We start from the raw sequence: 13560 nt of genomic DNA, 5'->3' as shown, positions 1-13560 counted from the left end.
AGACCACCGTGTGAATTCACCATGTGAATCCCCTCCAAAGACTCTCTCCCTTTGGAATACTGGTGAACACTTCACTATGGCTCTAAGATAGTATTTCATCAACTATATTGTTCCAAATTTTGCTCTCTGCTAAAATTGTGGCTCTTGGAATTTGACTTCTATGAAAAAAAGAGTGTCTAACATTACGTTGATCAACTGACACACCTGGTCATTTAGCAATGTTTGACAATCAGTAAATGAACATTTATTTTGCCCTTACACATGAAATATACCTAATATCTAAATACATGACATAAAACTCAATCTCATCTCTGCACTAACATTATTCAACTAAGACCTTAATCCTAAAATGCAAAGTACTCTTTTGTCAGAGAACTGTTGAAAATATAATTAATTTGAGCTATGTGAAATAATCACACCTAATAAAACATAACCAAACCCATATTTGGGTTATTTATCTCAACAGTGTATGGCTTTGGTGTAAAAATAACTGATTCTATAACATGAATTTATTTTTCCAAATGCAGCATCTATGATTCCCTTAAAGAAATTCTTCACTCAAAATAAAATAATCTTCCTTTTGCCCTCCATAAAAAGCCAACTTTTGTATCACTCATAAACCACTCCATCCTAGAATGCATATTCCAACAGCACCCTCGAAGGCCCATCTCCACACTAACCACCTCCAGTAGTCCTGTGTGTCTGCTATCACGCAGTAGTCCTTTAGGTCCCTAAGGCATTGCACTGCATGATCATGCATCTATCACTTTTCAAATCTTGTCTTGAAATAGCAACTACCGCTGTCCCCCATCTCAGTTTTCAGCTTTCTTCCTTCAGGCATCGTGCTTTGTTCTGTGTGGTTCTAGAGATAGAATTCAGGGCCTCACACAGGCTAGGCAAATGCTCTCCAACACCAGGCTACACCTGCAGCCCAGGAATCATGTGGAAATCACTCTTTTGCTAACAGGTATTTACACACAGTCACTAAAAACAAGTGAACTATATAGGTACCATGTTTTAAATCTCCCTTCTTCCTAGTCACTGCATACACTGTGGCTACAGAATAACAGGACTGAAAAAAGAACCCACTCATGTAGCTCAGTGGGGGACCAATAATCTAGTACACACAGGGCCTGGGTCCAATCCCCAGGACCATAAAATAAAAAAGAAGAAAGAATGAGGTATGATGTTACTCTAGTTAAAAACTAAGGTTTATAAAAATTACTTAGTATTTATTTAATTATAAAATAAGTACAACATGAATAGTAAAAATATACCAAGCTTTATAGTAAGGTTTTTGTTGTTGTTTTTTAACATTTTTAATATCAAACAAACTGCTTAGGATTTCTTTTTATTTTATCTAAAAGAACAGTCATTAGAAGCATAACTTAAAAAGTGACATACTGCAGAAGATGTTCTTTAGTTTGGAGTACCTGCTTGCTTGTGGTGCACAATGACCCAGGATGAGGTTGATTATAGTTGGCAGGTCCCGGACCTTCCGAAACAAACTTCTTAAACCGCTTCTCTCGGTTTTGCAGACTACGGCCTCCTTTTATCTTATACTAAATTGGAGGTTAAAAATTATGAAGTAATTCAAGATTATGGATTCCCATTATGATTATGATTCCTATTTTATCAATATAAAATATTAACAAAGTTTTAAAATGAAATCTGAGAAAGTTAAGGCCCTTACTGAAAACAAGTTCTTCTAAAAGAGGATACTGAGATAATAATCATAGTTATCAGTTTTGACTCTAAGCTCAGACCAAAATTTACTATACTTTAGAGCATTCTAAGGTAGTACAATAAAGGAATCAAAAACAGGAATTTCCAACCTCCCAAGTAGGGTTAAAATAGACTGTGTTGCAGATCATTGGAAAAATGGATACTTATGAACTGGACTTTCAGAGTACTTCAGTAACAAGTCTGACCTTCTGTGCTAACTAGTTTTATGTTAACTAGACAAGAGCTAATCATTGAAAAGAGAGAATCTCAACTGAGAAAATGCCTCCATAAGAAATGGCTGTGGGCAAGCCTGTTGTGGGCAGCAGGACATCTCGGGGCTGGTGGTCCTGGATTCTATAAGAAAGCAGGATAAGTAAGTCATAAGGGGAAAACCAGTGGCAGCACTCCTCAATGGCCTCAGCACCAGCTCCAGCCGCCAGGGTCCTGTCCTTCAAAGATGAACAGTGATGTGTAAATGTAAGCCAAACAAACCATTTCCCCACAAACTGCTTTAGATCATGGTGTTTTATCTCAGCAACAGTAATGTAAGACACAAATAAGTACCAGGATAGCAGGGTAATTGTTGTGACAGACCTAACCGTGTTGCTTTGGGGAGGATTGTGGAAGGACTTTGGAACTTTAGTCTAGAAAAGCCACTGAGTGTTGAAAGCTTGGTGAACTGTTCTGTGGGAATTTGGATGGTAAGTGTGGAGTGAAATGCAGATGATAGAGGCCTGGCTTGTGAAGTTTCAGAGGGAAGTTTGAGAGTCTCTTAAATATTTAATGGGGGGTAGGGGTGGGCTGGAGAAATGGCTCAGCATTTAGGAGCACTGGGTGCTCCTCTAGAGGACCTGAGTTCAGTTCCCAGAACCTGCATGGTGCTCAAAACTGTCTGTAACTCCACTTCCAGGGGATCCATGGCACCAGGCGTGCACATACATATGCATTCAGGCAAAACACCTGTACACACAAAATAAAATAAATACATCTTTTTAAAAAATATTCTATGGGGGCCATTTGCTATTTGGAATCTGTAGTTCTTGTCAGCTGAGGCTGAGGAATCAGCTGAGACTAACAAGAGGCCAGCACTACTAAAGTGAACCTTATGCTTTACTGGGAAAATTGATGCTGGTTAACTAGAGCTGAGACATTAGTGGTGATTACGAAGAGAGCAACATCACTGAGGTGAGGTCTTCTGGGAAGGATATCCTCAGGGTCAGCACACAGAAGCTGTGTTCCAGAAATGGCCAAGGTTGTACCTCGTGCTGACAGGCAAACTTAGTCATGTGTAAGAGTCTCTCCCAAGTGGTACTGGTTCTGAAGGCATGAAAGAATCATGGAGAGCAGCTGAGGCTTAGCACTTTTGAGAGGCCAGAAGAAGCCACTGATGGGCTCACCCTCATTAGCAGTCGGAGCCCCAGTTTAAGGGGTCATGCAGAGAGTTGAGGCTTGGCACCTTGAAGAAATCCTAGAATACAGTATTAGTGAAAGTGCAGCCCAATTGCAGCAGGAGACCCCAATATTTTGGAGACTCCAGGGCCATGGGATGAACACCAAGGACAGCAGCAGCCATGGTGTAAAGCCAGCCTGGGTGTAGGAGACAAGCTGTGTAGGCTGTAGAGAGTCGGACCAGAGAAGTGACCCAGGCCCTCTGGAGGAGCCCAAAGCATGGTGAGTGGATCGCAGAAGTTGGATACTGAGATTTACACTGTTGGACTTTGGTTTGGCTTTGTTCATATTAGATTGTGCCCTTGTTCTTCCCTCCTGGAACAAAAATTATTTAACTGATTTTGATTTTACAGGAGACCACAGTTGAGGGACTTTGAACTTTTAAGGAGAGTTTGGGGTTTTACCGAGAGTTTGGATTTTTTTTTTTAAGGGAATAATTTTGAAAGTGTTTGGATTTGTAAAGACTGAAACTTGTAAGTTTTCAAATCATTGTATATTGTGATATTTATATTAATGCATGATCTTGGGAGAGACCAAGAAAGGAAAGGATGTGGCTCAATGGTGCTGTGTTTGCATGTCAAGTTGCTAAGGAGTCAATTGTACTGGCTAGTTTGATGTCAACTTGACAAAAGCTACAGTCAGCTGAGAAGAGGGAAATTCGATTGAGAAAATGCCTTCATAAACTCTGGCTTAGGCAAGCCTTTTGAACATTCTCTTAGTTAAGGATTGATGTGGGAGGGCCCAGCCCATGGTGTGTGTATGATGGGAGAGGGGACACCCTAGGCTGGTGGCACTGGATTCTATAAGTAGGCAGAGTAAGTCACGAAGGAGCACCATCCTCCAGGCATCAGCTCCTGCCTACAGGTTCCTCCCCTGACTTCCTTCAGTGATGAACAGTGATGTTTAAGTGTAAACCAAATAAACCCTTTCCTCTCCAAGTTGTTTGGAGTCATGGTATTTTATCACAGCAATAGTAACCCAAACTAAGATGCCTTCCAAGCTTGTTCATGATTAGTCATTTTTATAATGCACATAATGATTATTTACAGAGAATTTTATACAGGCTTATTGGATAATAGCTTTCTGTTCATCTTAGTCTTAAGAACTCTTTATTCATAGAACACATTAGAAGGAATTTTCCATGGGTCACATACTAAAAAATCTAGATTCTCCAGGTGCAAAATGTTACCAACAGACTAATGGCAAGTTCATTCCAATAAAATTCCAAAAGTTATAAAATTATATTAATTGTAAGAAAATACTGTAATATCTTTGGAATATACATCATTTCTGAGCATTAATGAAGCCATTTAAGTTATTTTGGTCAGAGACCTATGAGGCTATGCAAAAACAGGAAACAAATGAGACATGGCATGGTTATAGCCTTAAAGTACAGCACAAAAGTACGCCACTGCTACTTGTATATCTTGACCATTTGTACAGTTTTCCAATTCTGCCACTCTTGTGGACCACTGAAACATACAACCATCTTTTGTATCATAGCATATATAGAACAATGAATAATACATAGGCAATCAAGGTCAAATGCATTCACCTTCTATTATTTGAATTATACAAATACAGATTTAAAAGAGGTAGATATGAGGGAAAATAATACAAGTGGCACTTTATATTACTGATACAAGAAATATGGGTTGGTTTTTATTGTTTTGTTCTTGGATGGGTTTGTTGTTGTTGTTGTTGGTTTTAGGTTTTGTTGTTGTTGTTTTGTATGATGATTTTAATTGTTTTTTAGCCTAAGCTTAGCCTTGAACTTACAATGCTCAGGTTATAAATGTATGCCACTGTTAAGCCTGGGTTAGTCTTGAAGTTGCTGTACTGGGATTATAAATGTGTGCATCTGGTTAAGAAAACATGGTTGTCATTAACTCAGCCAATTATAACACCATAAACACACCTGTGCTTGTGATACATTGTAGTGTGCTGGACCTGGAGCAGCTTTTCCAGTGTCGGAGGCAACAGCATAAGCACTTTCTCTGGAACTCAAAGAAAGAAATGGTGCATAGCCACCTATAAAAAAAAAAAATCACCACTAACGCATAATATTAGATCAGAAAGATGTCTGAGAAAATATACTCAATATATATAATCATTTAGTACCCTCACAATTAAGACTATATTTTCAGAACAGCTATTCATACAAGTTGTAACTTTCTTAATTCTCATGTAGGATTATAATTTTTATTAATATCTATTAAATATAAGACCCTATAGGAATGAACATATTGAACAACTGAAAAAAATAAAATTCTCTTTTCGTGTGTGTGTGTGTGTGTGTGTGTGTGTGTGTGTGTGTGTATTACCCAGCTGTGTGCATACATGTATCCAGGTGTGCGGGTTTCTGCATAAATGCACAGAAGCCAGAGGTCGGTATCAGAGGTCGTCTTCCACCACTTTCCAACTTACTTTTTGAGGCACGGTCTCTCAGTGGTCCTAGAAATTTCCAAAGTCTGACTAGCCTAGCTTTCCAGTGAATCCATTCCCCCAGTCCTCAGGGCCACGCTAGCCCTGCACTAGGGTTTCAGAGCGGCCCCACTGTGGCTGACTCTAGGTGGCGCTGGGGATACAAACGCGGACGCTCCTGTTTGTGCAGCCAGCACTTTAGCCATCCTGCCACTTCGCCAGCCTTCCTCTCTTCCAATCGTATGTGACCTGGCTGGCAAAGCATCTTATCTACAGAAAACCAATGCTTTGTAGTTTTAAATAGCAAATATTGTCTTTTTAAAAATATACATATAGACAGCGCTAAAGGTGTATCTCAGTGTTAGAATACCTGTCTAGGATGAGGCCCTGGTTCAATCGCATTACCAAAAAAAAAAAAAAAATTCAGAGAAACATCCAAGATGCGAAGAATTTAAACCAAATTGACAATGGGTTATTGGTAATGCTTTGGCACACAGTTAGTGCTCAGCAAATATTTCTTGACTGCCTAATAAACTTCATTGGAACAAGCAATCATGGTACTACACAAATCTGGGTAGCCTGATAAATTCATTTTAAGAAGAGAAAAAGGACTTAATAATATCCCCATTATTCATATTATCAATGTTAGAGTATATAGTAAATATGTGTGGTTTAAAACTATGTATATAAAGATAGGCAATGAAAAAGAAAGCTGGTATTCATAAAATCTTCATTGAAGTTTTCCAAAATTAGTCACACAGACTCTCCTGTTAATCAACTGGAGGACACATGGAGTTAAGAATACAAGAAAAAGCACAAGAAAATGAAGACAGTTGTGATGATAATTTCCACACAGAAAGGCTCTCTTCTGTTTTATTTGTAGCTTTGTACTCATGTTTACATGTTTCTCAGAATTTCCAACTGTGCTAGTTTTCCCCAAACTTGGGACTGAGAGTGCTAAAACTAGAACAGTTCCATACAACCAGAATGATGGATCATCTTATCATAATATTCTGCACAATCAACAATAAAGAATAACTAGTATTCTACATTACACATTTAGTTGCTCATTCAAAAATACTGAATATTTTATTATGTATACTATAAGTCTGCATGATAATGAAGGCACAGTAATAACACAAAAACCAAGTGATGGAGAAATTAGGTAAAGAAACAATTATATTACTATCTGTGCTGCCAATAACTAAGGTACAAAATATAAGCGAGGGCTCCAGGGAATTCACATGAGTAGAGTTTGTTTCCGGGTAAGGGGATAAACTGACACATGGAGGGCCAACTGCAAACTGACAGAAAGGAGAAATTAAGAACATAGGAGGAGAAAAGATTTGAAAGGAATGAATTCAGTCTGGGATATATTGAGTTTGATGTGCCAACAGCAAAAGATAAATCAAACTGGCACAAAGCAATAAAAGTCCATTTGGAAAAAGATGTCCAGTATGTGATGAAAAGACAAGCTATGTAGCCACAATGACAGCCACAAAGCAATAGGCATTACTCACATACAAAACAACTAGGTCATTGAAGCAGACACTCATCTGGGAAGACATCAATCTATAGAGCAATTACATAAACAATAATTATTTAAATCTATATATCAACTGCATTCTCTGATGCGGATTCTCCATATTCTGATTAGCTAGTATAAAAAAAATCATCCTTGTTGCCATACACATAGGTACATCAATAGAACCACAGACAATCTACTTCCACCCTGCTCTGGTGGCAGATAAGCCTTCTCCTTCAAAGAAGAAATCTACAAAAGAAAATATTTAGATGAAGTTGTCCAACTTAGATAGCTAATCCATATAGACATATAGAAAGCTGCCTTTAGACTAGAATAGCTGTCTCTAGGGAAATTTTGTTTTGAGAAGATACGCTTCCTTCTCAGATTAATTGTGAGAAAACAAGGCACAGCTCTTGTTTTCTGTGAAATTTGAGTATCCATTCTCTTATCCATTCATAAAACCACAGCAGCTCAGTCCTGGTCCATTCAGGATGCAAATCCTAGATATGTTTGTATGGTGATATTTTATTTGTATTAAAATGTTATTTGTATGTTAATAAATAAAGTTGCCTGGGGGTCAGAGCTATTAGCAAGCCATAGGAAAGCAGGGCAGTGGTGGTGTATGCTTGTAATCCCAGCACTTGGTAGGCAGAGCTAGGTAAGCCTCTGTGTGTTCAGGGATACAGCCAGTATTTGATACACATGCCTTTAATCTCAAATACCAATCATAGAAAACCTGGAGGTCTATACAGACAGGCCATGATGAGGCGGTCATGTGGTTGGGGGTTTACAACCAATGAGAAGGCAGAACAGAAACACTATAAAAAGACAGACACACAGGAAGTAGCTCTGGTTCAGAGAGGTAGGACCACCTCAGGAGGAAGGGTAAGGTTTTAGCTCTTAGCTCTGACCTCTTGGCTTTCTTCTTTGCATTGGTTCTGTGTTTCTTACTTAATAAGATGGTTGGTTACATCTACATGTTATTCCTGATCAAATGTCTAAAACCAAGGCAATCAATTAGTATATTAAGTAGAATTTCTTGAGGAGAATGTGGAACTAGTATACCAGAGGTCTAGCCAAGAAAGATAAAAAGAGGTTGAGAATAACCACCTAAGGCTACAAAAACCTGTGACTCTTGTGAGGCTTACTGTAACAATTAAGTTATATGAAGTCCCAACATCTACCCTTCCCACATCGGACTCTTAGCATATACCTGATCTTTCATTTAAATAAGTAGGCACATATCTGCACGGTCCGGTGAGATACCTAATATAAAGATGCATGAAGTAGCATGGTAGCTGATTATAAATTGTCTTGCCGAGAAATCCAGCAAAGAAATGGACAGAAACACTTATTCCATCAATTATAAATATGCTGTCCTGAATAGTACAAGCACACACACACACACACACACACACACACACACACACACACACGTGCACAAACACACATACCTAAGAGTTCCCAAGCACAGAATTTCTTAATTTATTTTAAAGGTGAATAAAATATAATCCTTTAAGTTTGTATAGGGGGCTTACTGTTTTTGTTATTGTTTTGTTTGTTGTATGTGTGTACACATATGGGTGACAGATGACAGACTTGTTGGAGTCAGTTATCCAACTCAAGTCATCAGGCTTGGCAGTAGATGTCTTTACCCACTGAGCCATCTCACCTACCTCATAGGAATTTGTAATGTAGTTCATTAGTTTATACTTTACTAAAAGGGAGTAAATATCATGATTACTGCTCTCACGTAGTTCACAGTTTAGTGGGACTTTCATATATATTAACAGTAATTATAGAACCAAACTGCTATCCAAAAGAAGTCACCATAAGTCAGAAGAGGAAAAAAGTAAGAATTTTATTTCAGCTGACTATCAAAAATAAATAGGAACATGCCAGGTGAAGGAGGAACACAGAACATTTTGGATACAAGTATTAGCAGGTAGAAAGGCACAAAAGTGACAGAGAATGATCTTAAGAAAATTATCAAGTTAGAATTGCTGAACTGTGGTCAAGTGCAGAAGCAATGTGCAGCTGTTTGGAAAGGTCAGACTAAGTAGAACACCAGACCAAGGATGAGAACATAAAGAATTCTATTGCCAGGGTTGGGGATTTAGATCAGTTGGTAGAGCGCTTGCCTGGCAAGTGCAAGGCCCTGGGTTTGGTCCTCAGCTCCAGAAAAAGGGAAAAAAAATTAAAAAAAAATAAATAAAATGAACTATTCAAAAAAATTAAAAAAAAATTCTATTGCCATTGAAGAATTCAGATTTTTAACTCTGGTGTTACAAAAGCTTGTTTTTGTTTTTCAAATAAGGTATGTTTTCTAAAAAGATGAGTCTATCCACAAGATGAAAAGATGAATTGAACACTGAGATACAAGCAACACGCTAGTGTTGAGAAAAAATGATGAGGACTTGTATTAAGTTGGGGTGGTTATGAAGAGAGGGAATGACTTTCTGAGAGATTGTGAAGATATAACCAATGGTCTTAAGGGCCAAGAGAAATGGCCAGGCAAAAAAGGAAGCTGGAGTTCTAAAGCTTAGACCAGCCCGAGATGGCGATGAAGGTGATGAACAATCCTGCAGGCTTTAAGACAGGACAAAACTTATCTTGGAGATATACGTCTATCTCTGTAAAGATTTTTTTTTTTTCTTTTTCTTTTTTTTTTTTTGGTTTTTTTTTTTTTTGGTTTTTTTCAAGACAGGGTTTCTCTGTATAGCTTTGTGCCTTTCCTGGAACTCAACTCTGTAGCCCAGGCTGACCTCAAACTCACAGAGATCCACCTGCCTCTGCCTCCCAAGTGCTGGGATTAAAGGCATACGTCACTACCGCCCGGCCTCTGTAAAGATTTTGGGAGTAGCTGAACATAAACAGTAATTGAAGTTATAGCTATCAGTAAGAATGTATAATGAGCCAAGCAACAAGACAAACATGGAAGTACAACGTCTTTTATGTATGATTGGTAGGAAAGAAAAGAAAGGTTCCTTGATCAGCATTGACTGATGTGTCAGGTACTTAGCAGCAGGAAAAAGAACCAGGAGAAAGCAACAAGAATGTGGTCAGCTGCACCAAAATAAAGGCTATAAAAGCATCACAGGGGTGCCCATCGCGGGTAAATACTAAGATGTTGAGGAATAAATGCTTATAACAGCTCAACTGTATTTGACATATGTTTCATAAATGCCGAGGACAGAAGAAAAAAAGCAGTAAAGTTTGAGATCTGAAATACAGGTGACAAACTTGACCATGTCCAGAGAAACTTAAACCAACCATAATCTGAGCAGGAATGTAAATAGAATACTTACTCCTGGACTTTAAGGGGAAAAACATGGCATTTTATATATATTGAAAATGTAGGCTTAGAAAATAATACTGTAATTTGGATGGTATTAATTTTTTTAAAAAAAATCAGAACTTCAAAAGCAGAAAGTAAATTAAAAATGTTTATTGCAAGGTGAGCCTAGTTCATGGACTGAAAAATAATTAAAAGAAAACGCAAACAACTACTTAAATTATCAGTCCCTAGGCCACCTCTCAAGAATGTAACTTTTCAAAGAATGTAGAAAGGGGTTCTCAGTAAGTATGAAGCTGGGAACAGTCAGATAATTTCACTGTCACTGTCGGGGGGTGGAGGGGAGAATGAGACTATCTGTAAGTGATAATACAAATTAGAAATGTGAAAAGTTATATCGTAGGAAATAAATTTGATTAAGGTGTGTGACAACCGTAAGACAAGGGCAGAAGCAATTACACAAGACTCGTTTTTCATAAAAGTCAACGTGGGGCCAAGGAATCAAAAGCCTAGCTCTGGTGTTTTCCCACTTCATGGTTGTTACATTGCTGGGTTTGACTCCTAAGGGCAGCTGAAGGCAGGACGGACGCCTGTCGGGGAGGCTGCCCTTCGGCACCTTACCTGTGGGCCCCTGCTTAGGGAAAGGTACCTGGTAGGACCCAGGCCCCACGTGCTCCTGGGTGCTGCCACCGTGGGCCAACCCGAGCCAGCGCGGAGCACGATCATACATGGCGGGGCGGGGCGGGGCTCGCGGGACCCAAAACCAGGCGGGCGCCGGGCGGAGCCTGAGACCGCAGCACCCGGGGAGCTAGCGTGCGGGCCGCGGGCCGACCGGCTCCTCGGCGCCAGCTTTCCGCCCGGGCCTCTGGCGCCGAGGTAACATGGAGCGGACAGCGGCGAACTTCCCGCCTACAGCCAGCGCCAGTTCAACTCCGGGTTCGAGCGCCGCTCACAGAGGGGAATTAGTCTCCAGAGCTTCCGGTTCTGGCTCCGCCTATTCCTCGCCTCCCGGAAGTCTTAGAAGGGGGGAAGCGGGCGGGACTCACATAGGGAGGTGCGTTTCCGGCCCGGCCCTGGGAGCATTTCCGGCCGAGCGCTTGGGGCTCCGGTGGCTCTCTGTGCGGAGCAGGGAGACGCTGCCTTTGTCGCTGTGCCTTTGCTCACCTGAGTTATTGCTTCCTGTCCCCAACTACTTTCATTGTGCAGAAAAGCCCTAAAAACGTTAGAAGGAGGAGAATTAAGTTGACCTTTATTTGCTCTCCCTATAAATCAGGGTGACTGGAAAAACTCAGGAAAAAAAAATAGGAAACGTCGGGAACCTTCATGCCTGCCACACATGCATCCACGTAACAGAGTCACCCCCAATCCTAACCTGGGAGCAACCAAAACTTCTAAAGGAAACCCAGGAGTGCAGAGGGTTGTGGATGAGAACAAACAAGGGTGCTTCTGGTGTTGGATACCTGGGTATGGCAGCATTGTCTATAAAGCAAAACGAAGGCATTGAAAAAGCCCAAACCACTCTCATTGAGCCTTTTAACCTTCAGCAACAAGAGCCTGGCTTTTGCAAAAGGCATAAGGAAAGTATCAGAATCCAAATATCTATTTGGCTGTTTCTCCAAAACTTGCACAGCTTCTTCTGAACATCCTGAAAGGCTTAGACAGTCCTACCATGGCCAAGTCTTAACCCGCTGTGTCTTACCCCATGCCTTAGTTTATCCCTAATAAAAATTTCAACATAATTAAATTCTGTCATACTTACTTTGCTACTTAGTTCTCTGCATTATAGACTGGATTAATTGTGCCATCTCTGTTACAGTGCTCTCCATAAAGGTGTGTTTCCTAAGGATGAGTCTCCTGATGTCTTCTACCAAACAGCTAGCTGAATGATTTACTTGCTTGAAAAGTTCTTATTGGCAAGTGTATAGTTCTCTTACTCCCCTAAGTTTACCAGGATACAAATACAACTAAAGTCTATGTCCTTGGTTGTTCTCTAGTTGGAAAAGACATGAATAATCCAAGAAGTGGCAAGCAATATGTACAGAATATAACAGCATTTGAAAGCCTTCTTTGTAATGAATTGTTAAACTTTCTTATTGACTTGAGTGCTTCCTACATTCTTAGAAAACCCATAATAGTTCTCTCAATGTTATTTTAACTTCATTTATCCTCTATAGCAAGATCCCAATCAGAAGATCTAGAATGAATTTACCATGGCATACTAGGAAAAGTCACAGATAAAAGGAGGAAAATCTGTGTCATTAAAGGTGTTGTTTCCTTTAACCACCTGTTGGACATTCCTTGTACATCATTTGCTCTTGATGATCCAAACCAGTATGTCAACCTGGACAGCAAGTTCATGCAGAGTATAGCATTCACAGCCTGGTCGTGCTGTAGCAGTGGGGTAGAAATGAAGAAAATACACAGTCAGCAAGTCAGATGGGGATTTATTGAAATCCACCAGCAGGGATGCTAGCAGGGGAGAGAGCGACCATACTCACAGTGAGTGTACAGAGGAACATATCACAGCCCAGAGCACCTCTCTGCAGCTGAGTGTCCCTTTTCAGCTGCAGAGGGGTGCCCTGTGCAGTGGTGGCCAGCAATGGTGAACACCAAGAGCTTTTGTGTTCATGGTGCTTTGTATTGCACCTAGTTAGCACCAGCAAAGGGACATGGTAAGTCAGACCACATAAGCAATGATTTCATTGGTTCCTGGTTGGTTTTGTCCTTGTATGACCAACATGCCAAGGATTTGCTGAACGACCCTATGTGCAGCAGGCAGGTTTCCTCTGAATATAACCTAGCTGGCCCCTGTTCCCATGATGTATGAGAAGGAATCCGTTACTCTCTAGATAGCCCTCGTTCTGATCTCGCCTGCTTTCTTTTGTCACCTTGCTCAGAGTCTCGGGGAAAGAACGGGTCATTTCAGGGACATGGTAGTTAAGTGTCCTTCTGGGAAATGATTCACAGGGCCATAGTTCCTGTAAACAGTGAGGTATAGTCATGTCTTCCTCTGGCTGTTGTCTTTAATGACACAAATTTACCCCTTCCTTGAATAGGTTTGGGGCTAGATTAGGAATAGCAGTGGTAGCACTTTATGTGCCTTCTGTCTGATGTAAGTTTTTGAACATTGAACTTAACATAA

At 40.2% G+C, this 13560-nt stretch overlaps 1 protein-coding gene across 2 annotated transcripts in view; it reads right to left on the bottom strand.

Annotated features, from left to right (window-relative positions):
- Stpg2 (sperm tail PG-rich repeat containing 2) overlaps positions 1 to 11445 on the bottom strand; it is a 467029-nt gene extending 455584 nt beyond the window's left edge. The window contains exons 1-3 of one of the 2 annotated variants that reach the window (XM_042280009.2): positions 11040 to 11445; positions 5093 to 5205; positions 1434 to 1562 (exon numbers count right to left, since the gene is read on the bottom strand). In XM_042280009.2, the coding sequence (XP_042135943.1) occupies positions 1434 to 1562; positions 5093 to 5205; positions 11040 to 11148 (351 nt within the window). In that variant the 5' untranslated portion in view covers positions 11149 to 11445. The remainder of the gene's footprint in view (positions 1 to 1433; positions 1563 to 5092; positions 5206 to 11039) is intronic. The other variant, XM_076575061.1, reaches the window with a different exon arrangement.
- Between the last annotated feature and the right edge of the window lie 2115 nt (positions 11446 to 13560).

Source organism: Peromyscus maniculatus, chromosome 6 (assembly GCF_049852395.1).
Source record: "Peromyscus maniculatus bairdii isolate BWxNUB_F1_BW_parent chromosome 6, HU_Pman_BW_mat_3.1, whole genome shotgun sequence".
In the NCBI taxonomy this organism is placed as follows: Eukaryota; Metazoa; Chordata; class Mammalia; order Rodentia; family Cricetidae; genus Peromyscus; species Peromyscus maniculatus.
This window is presented reverse-complemented; position numbering and strand designations above follow the sequence as displayed.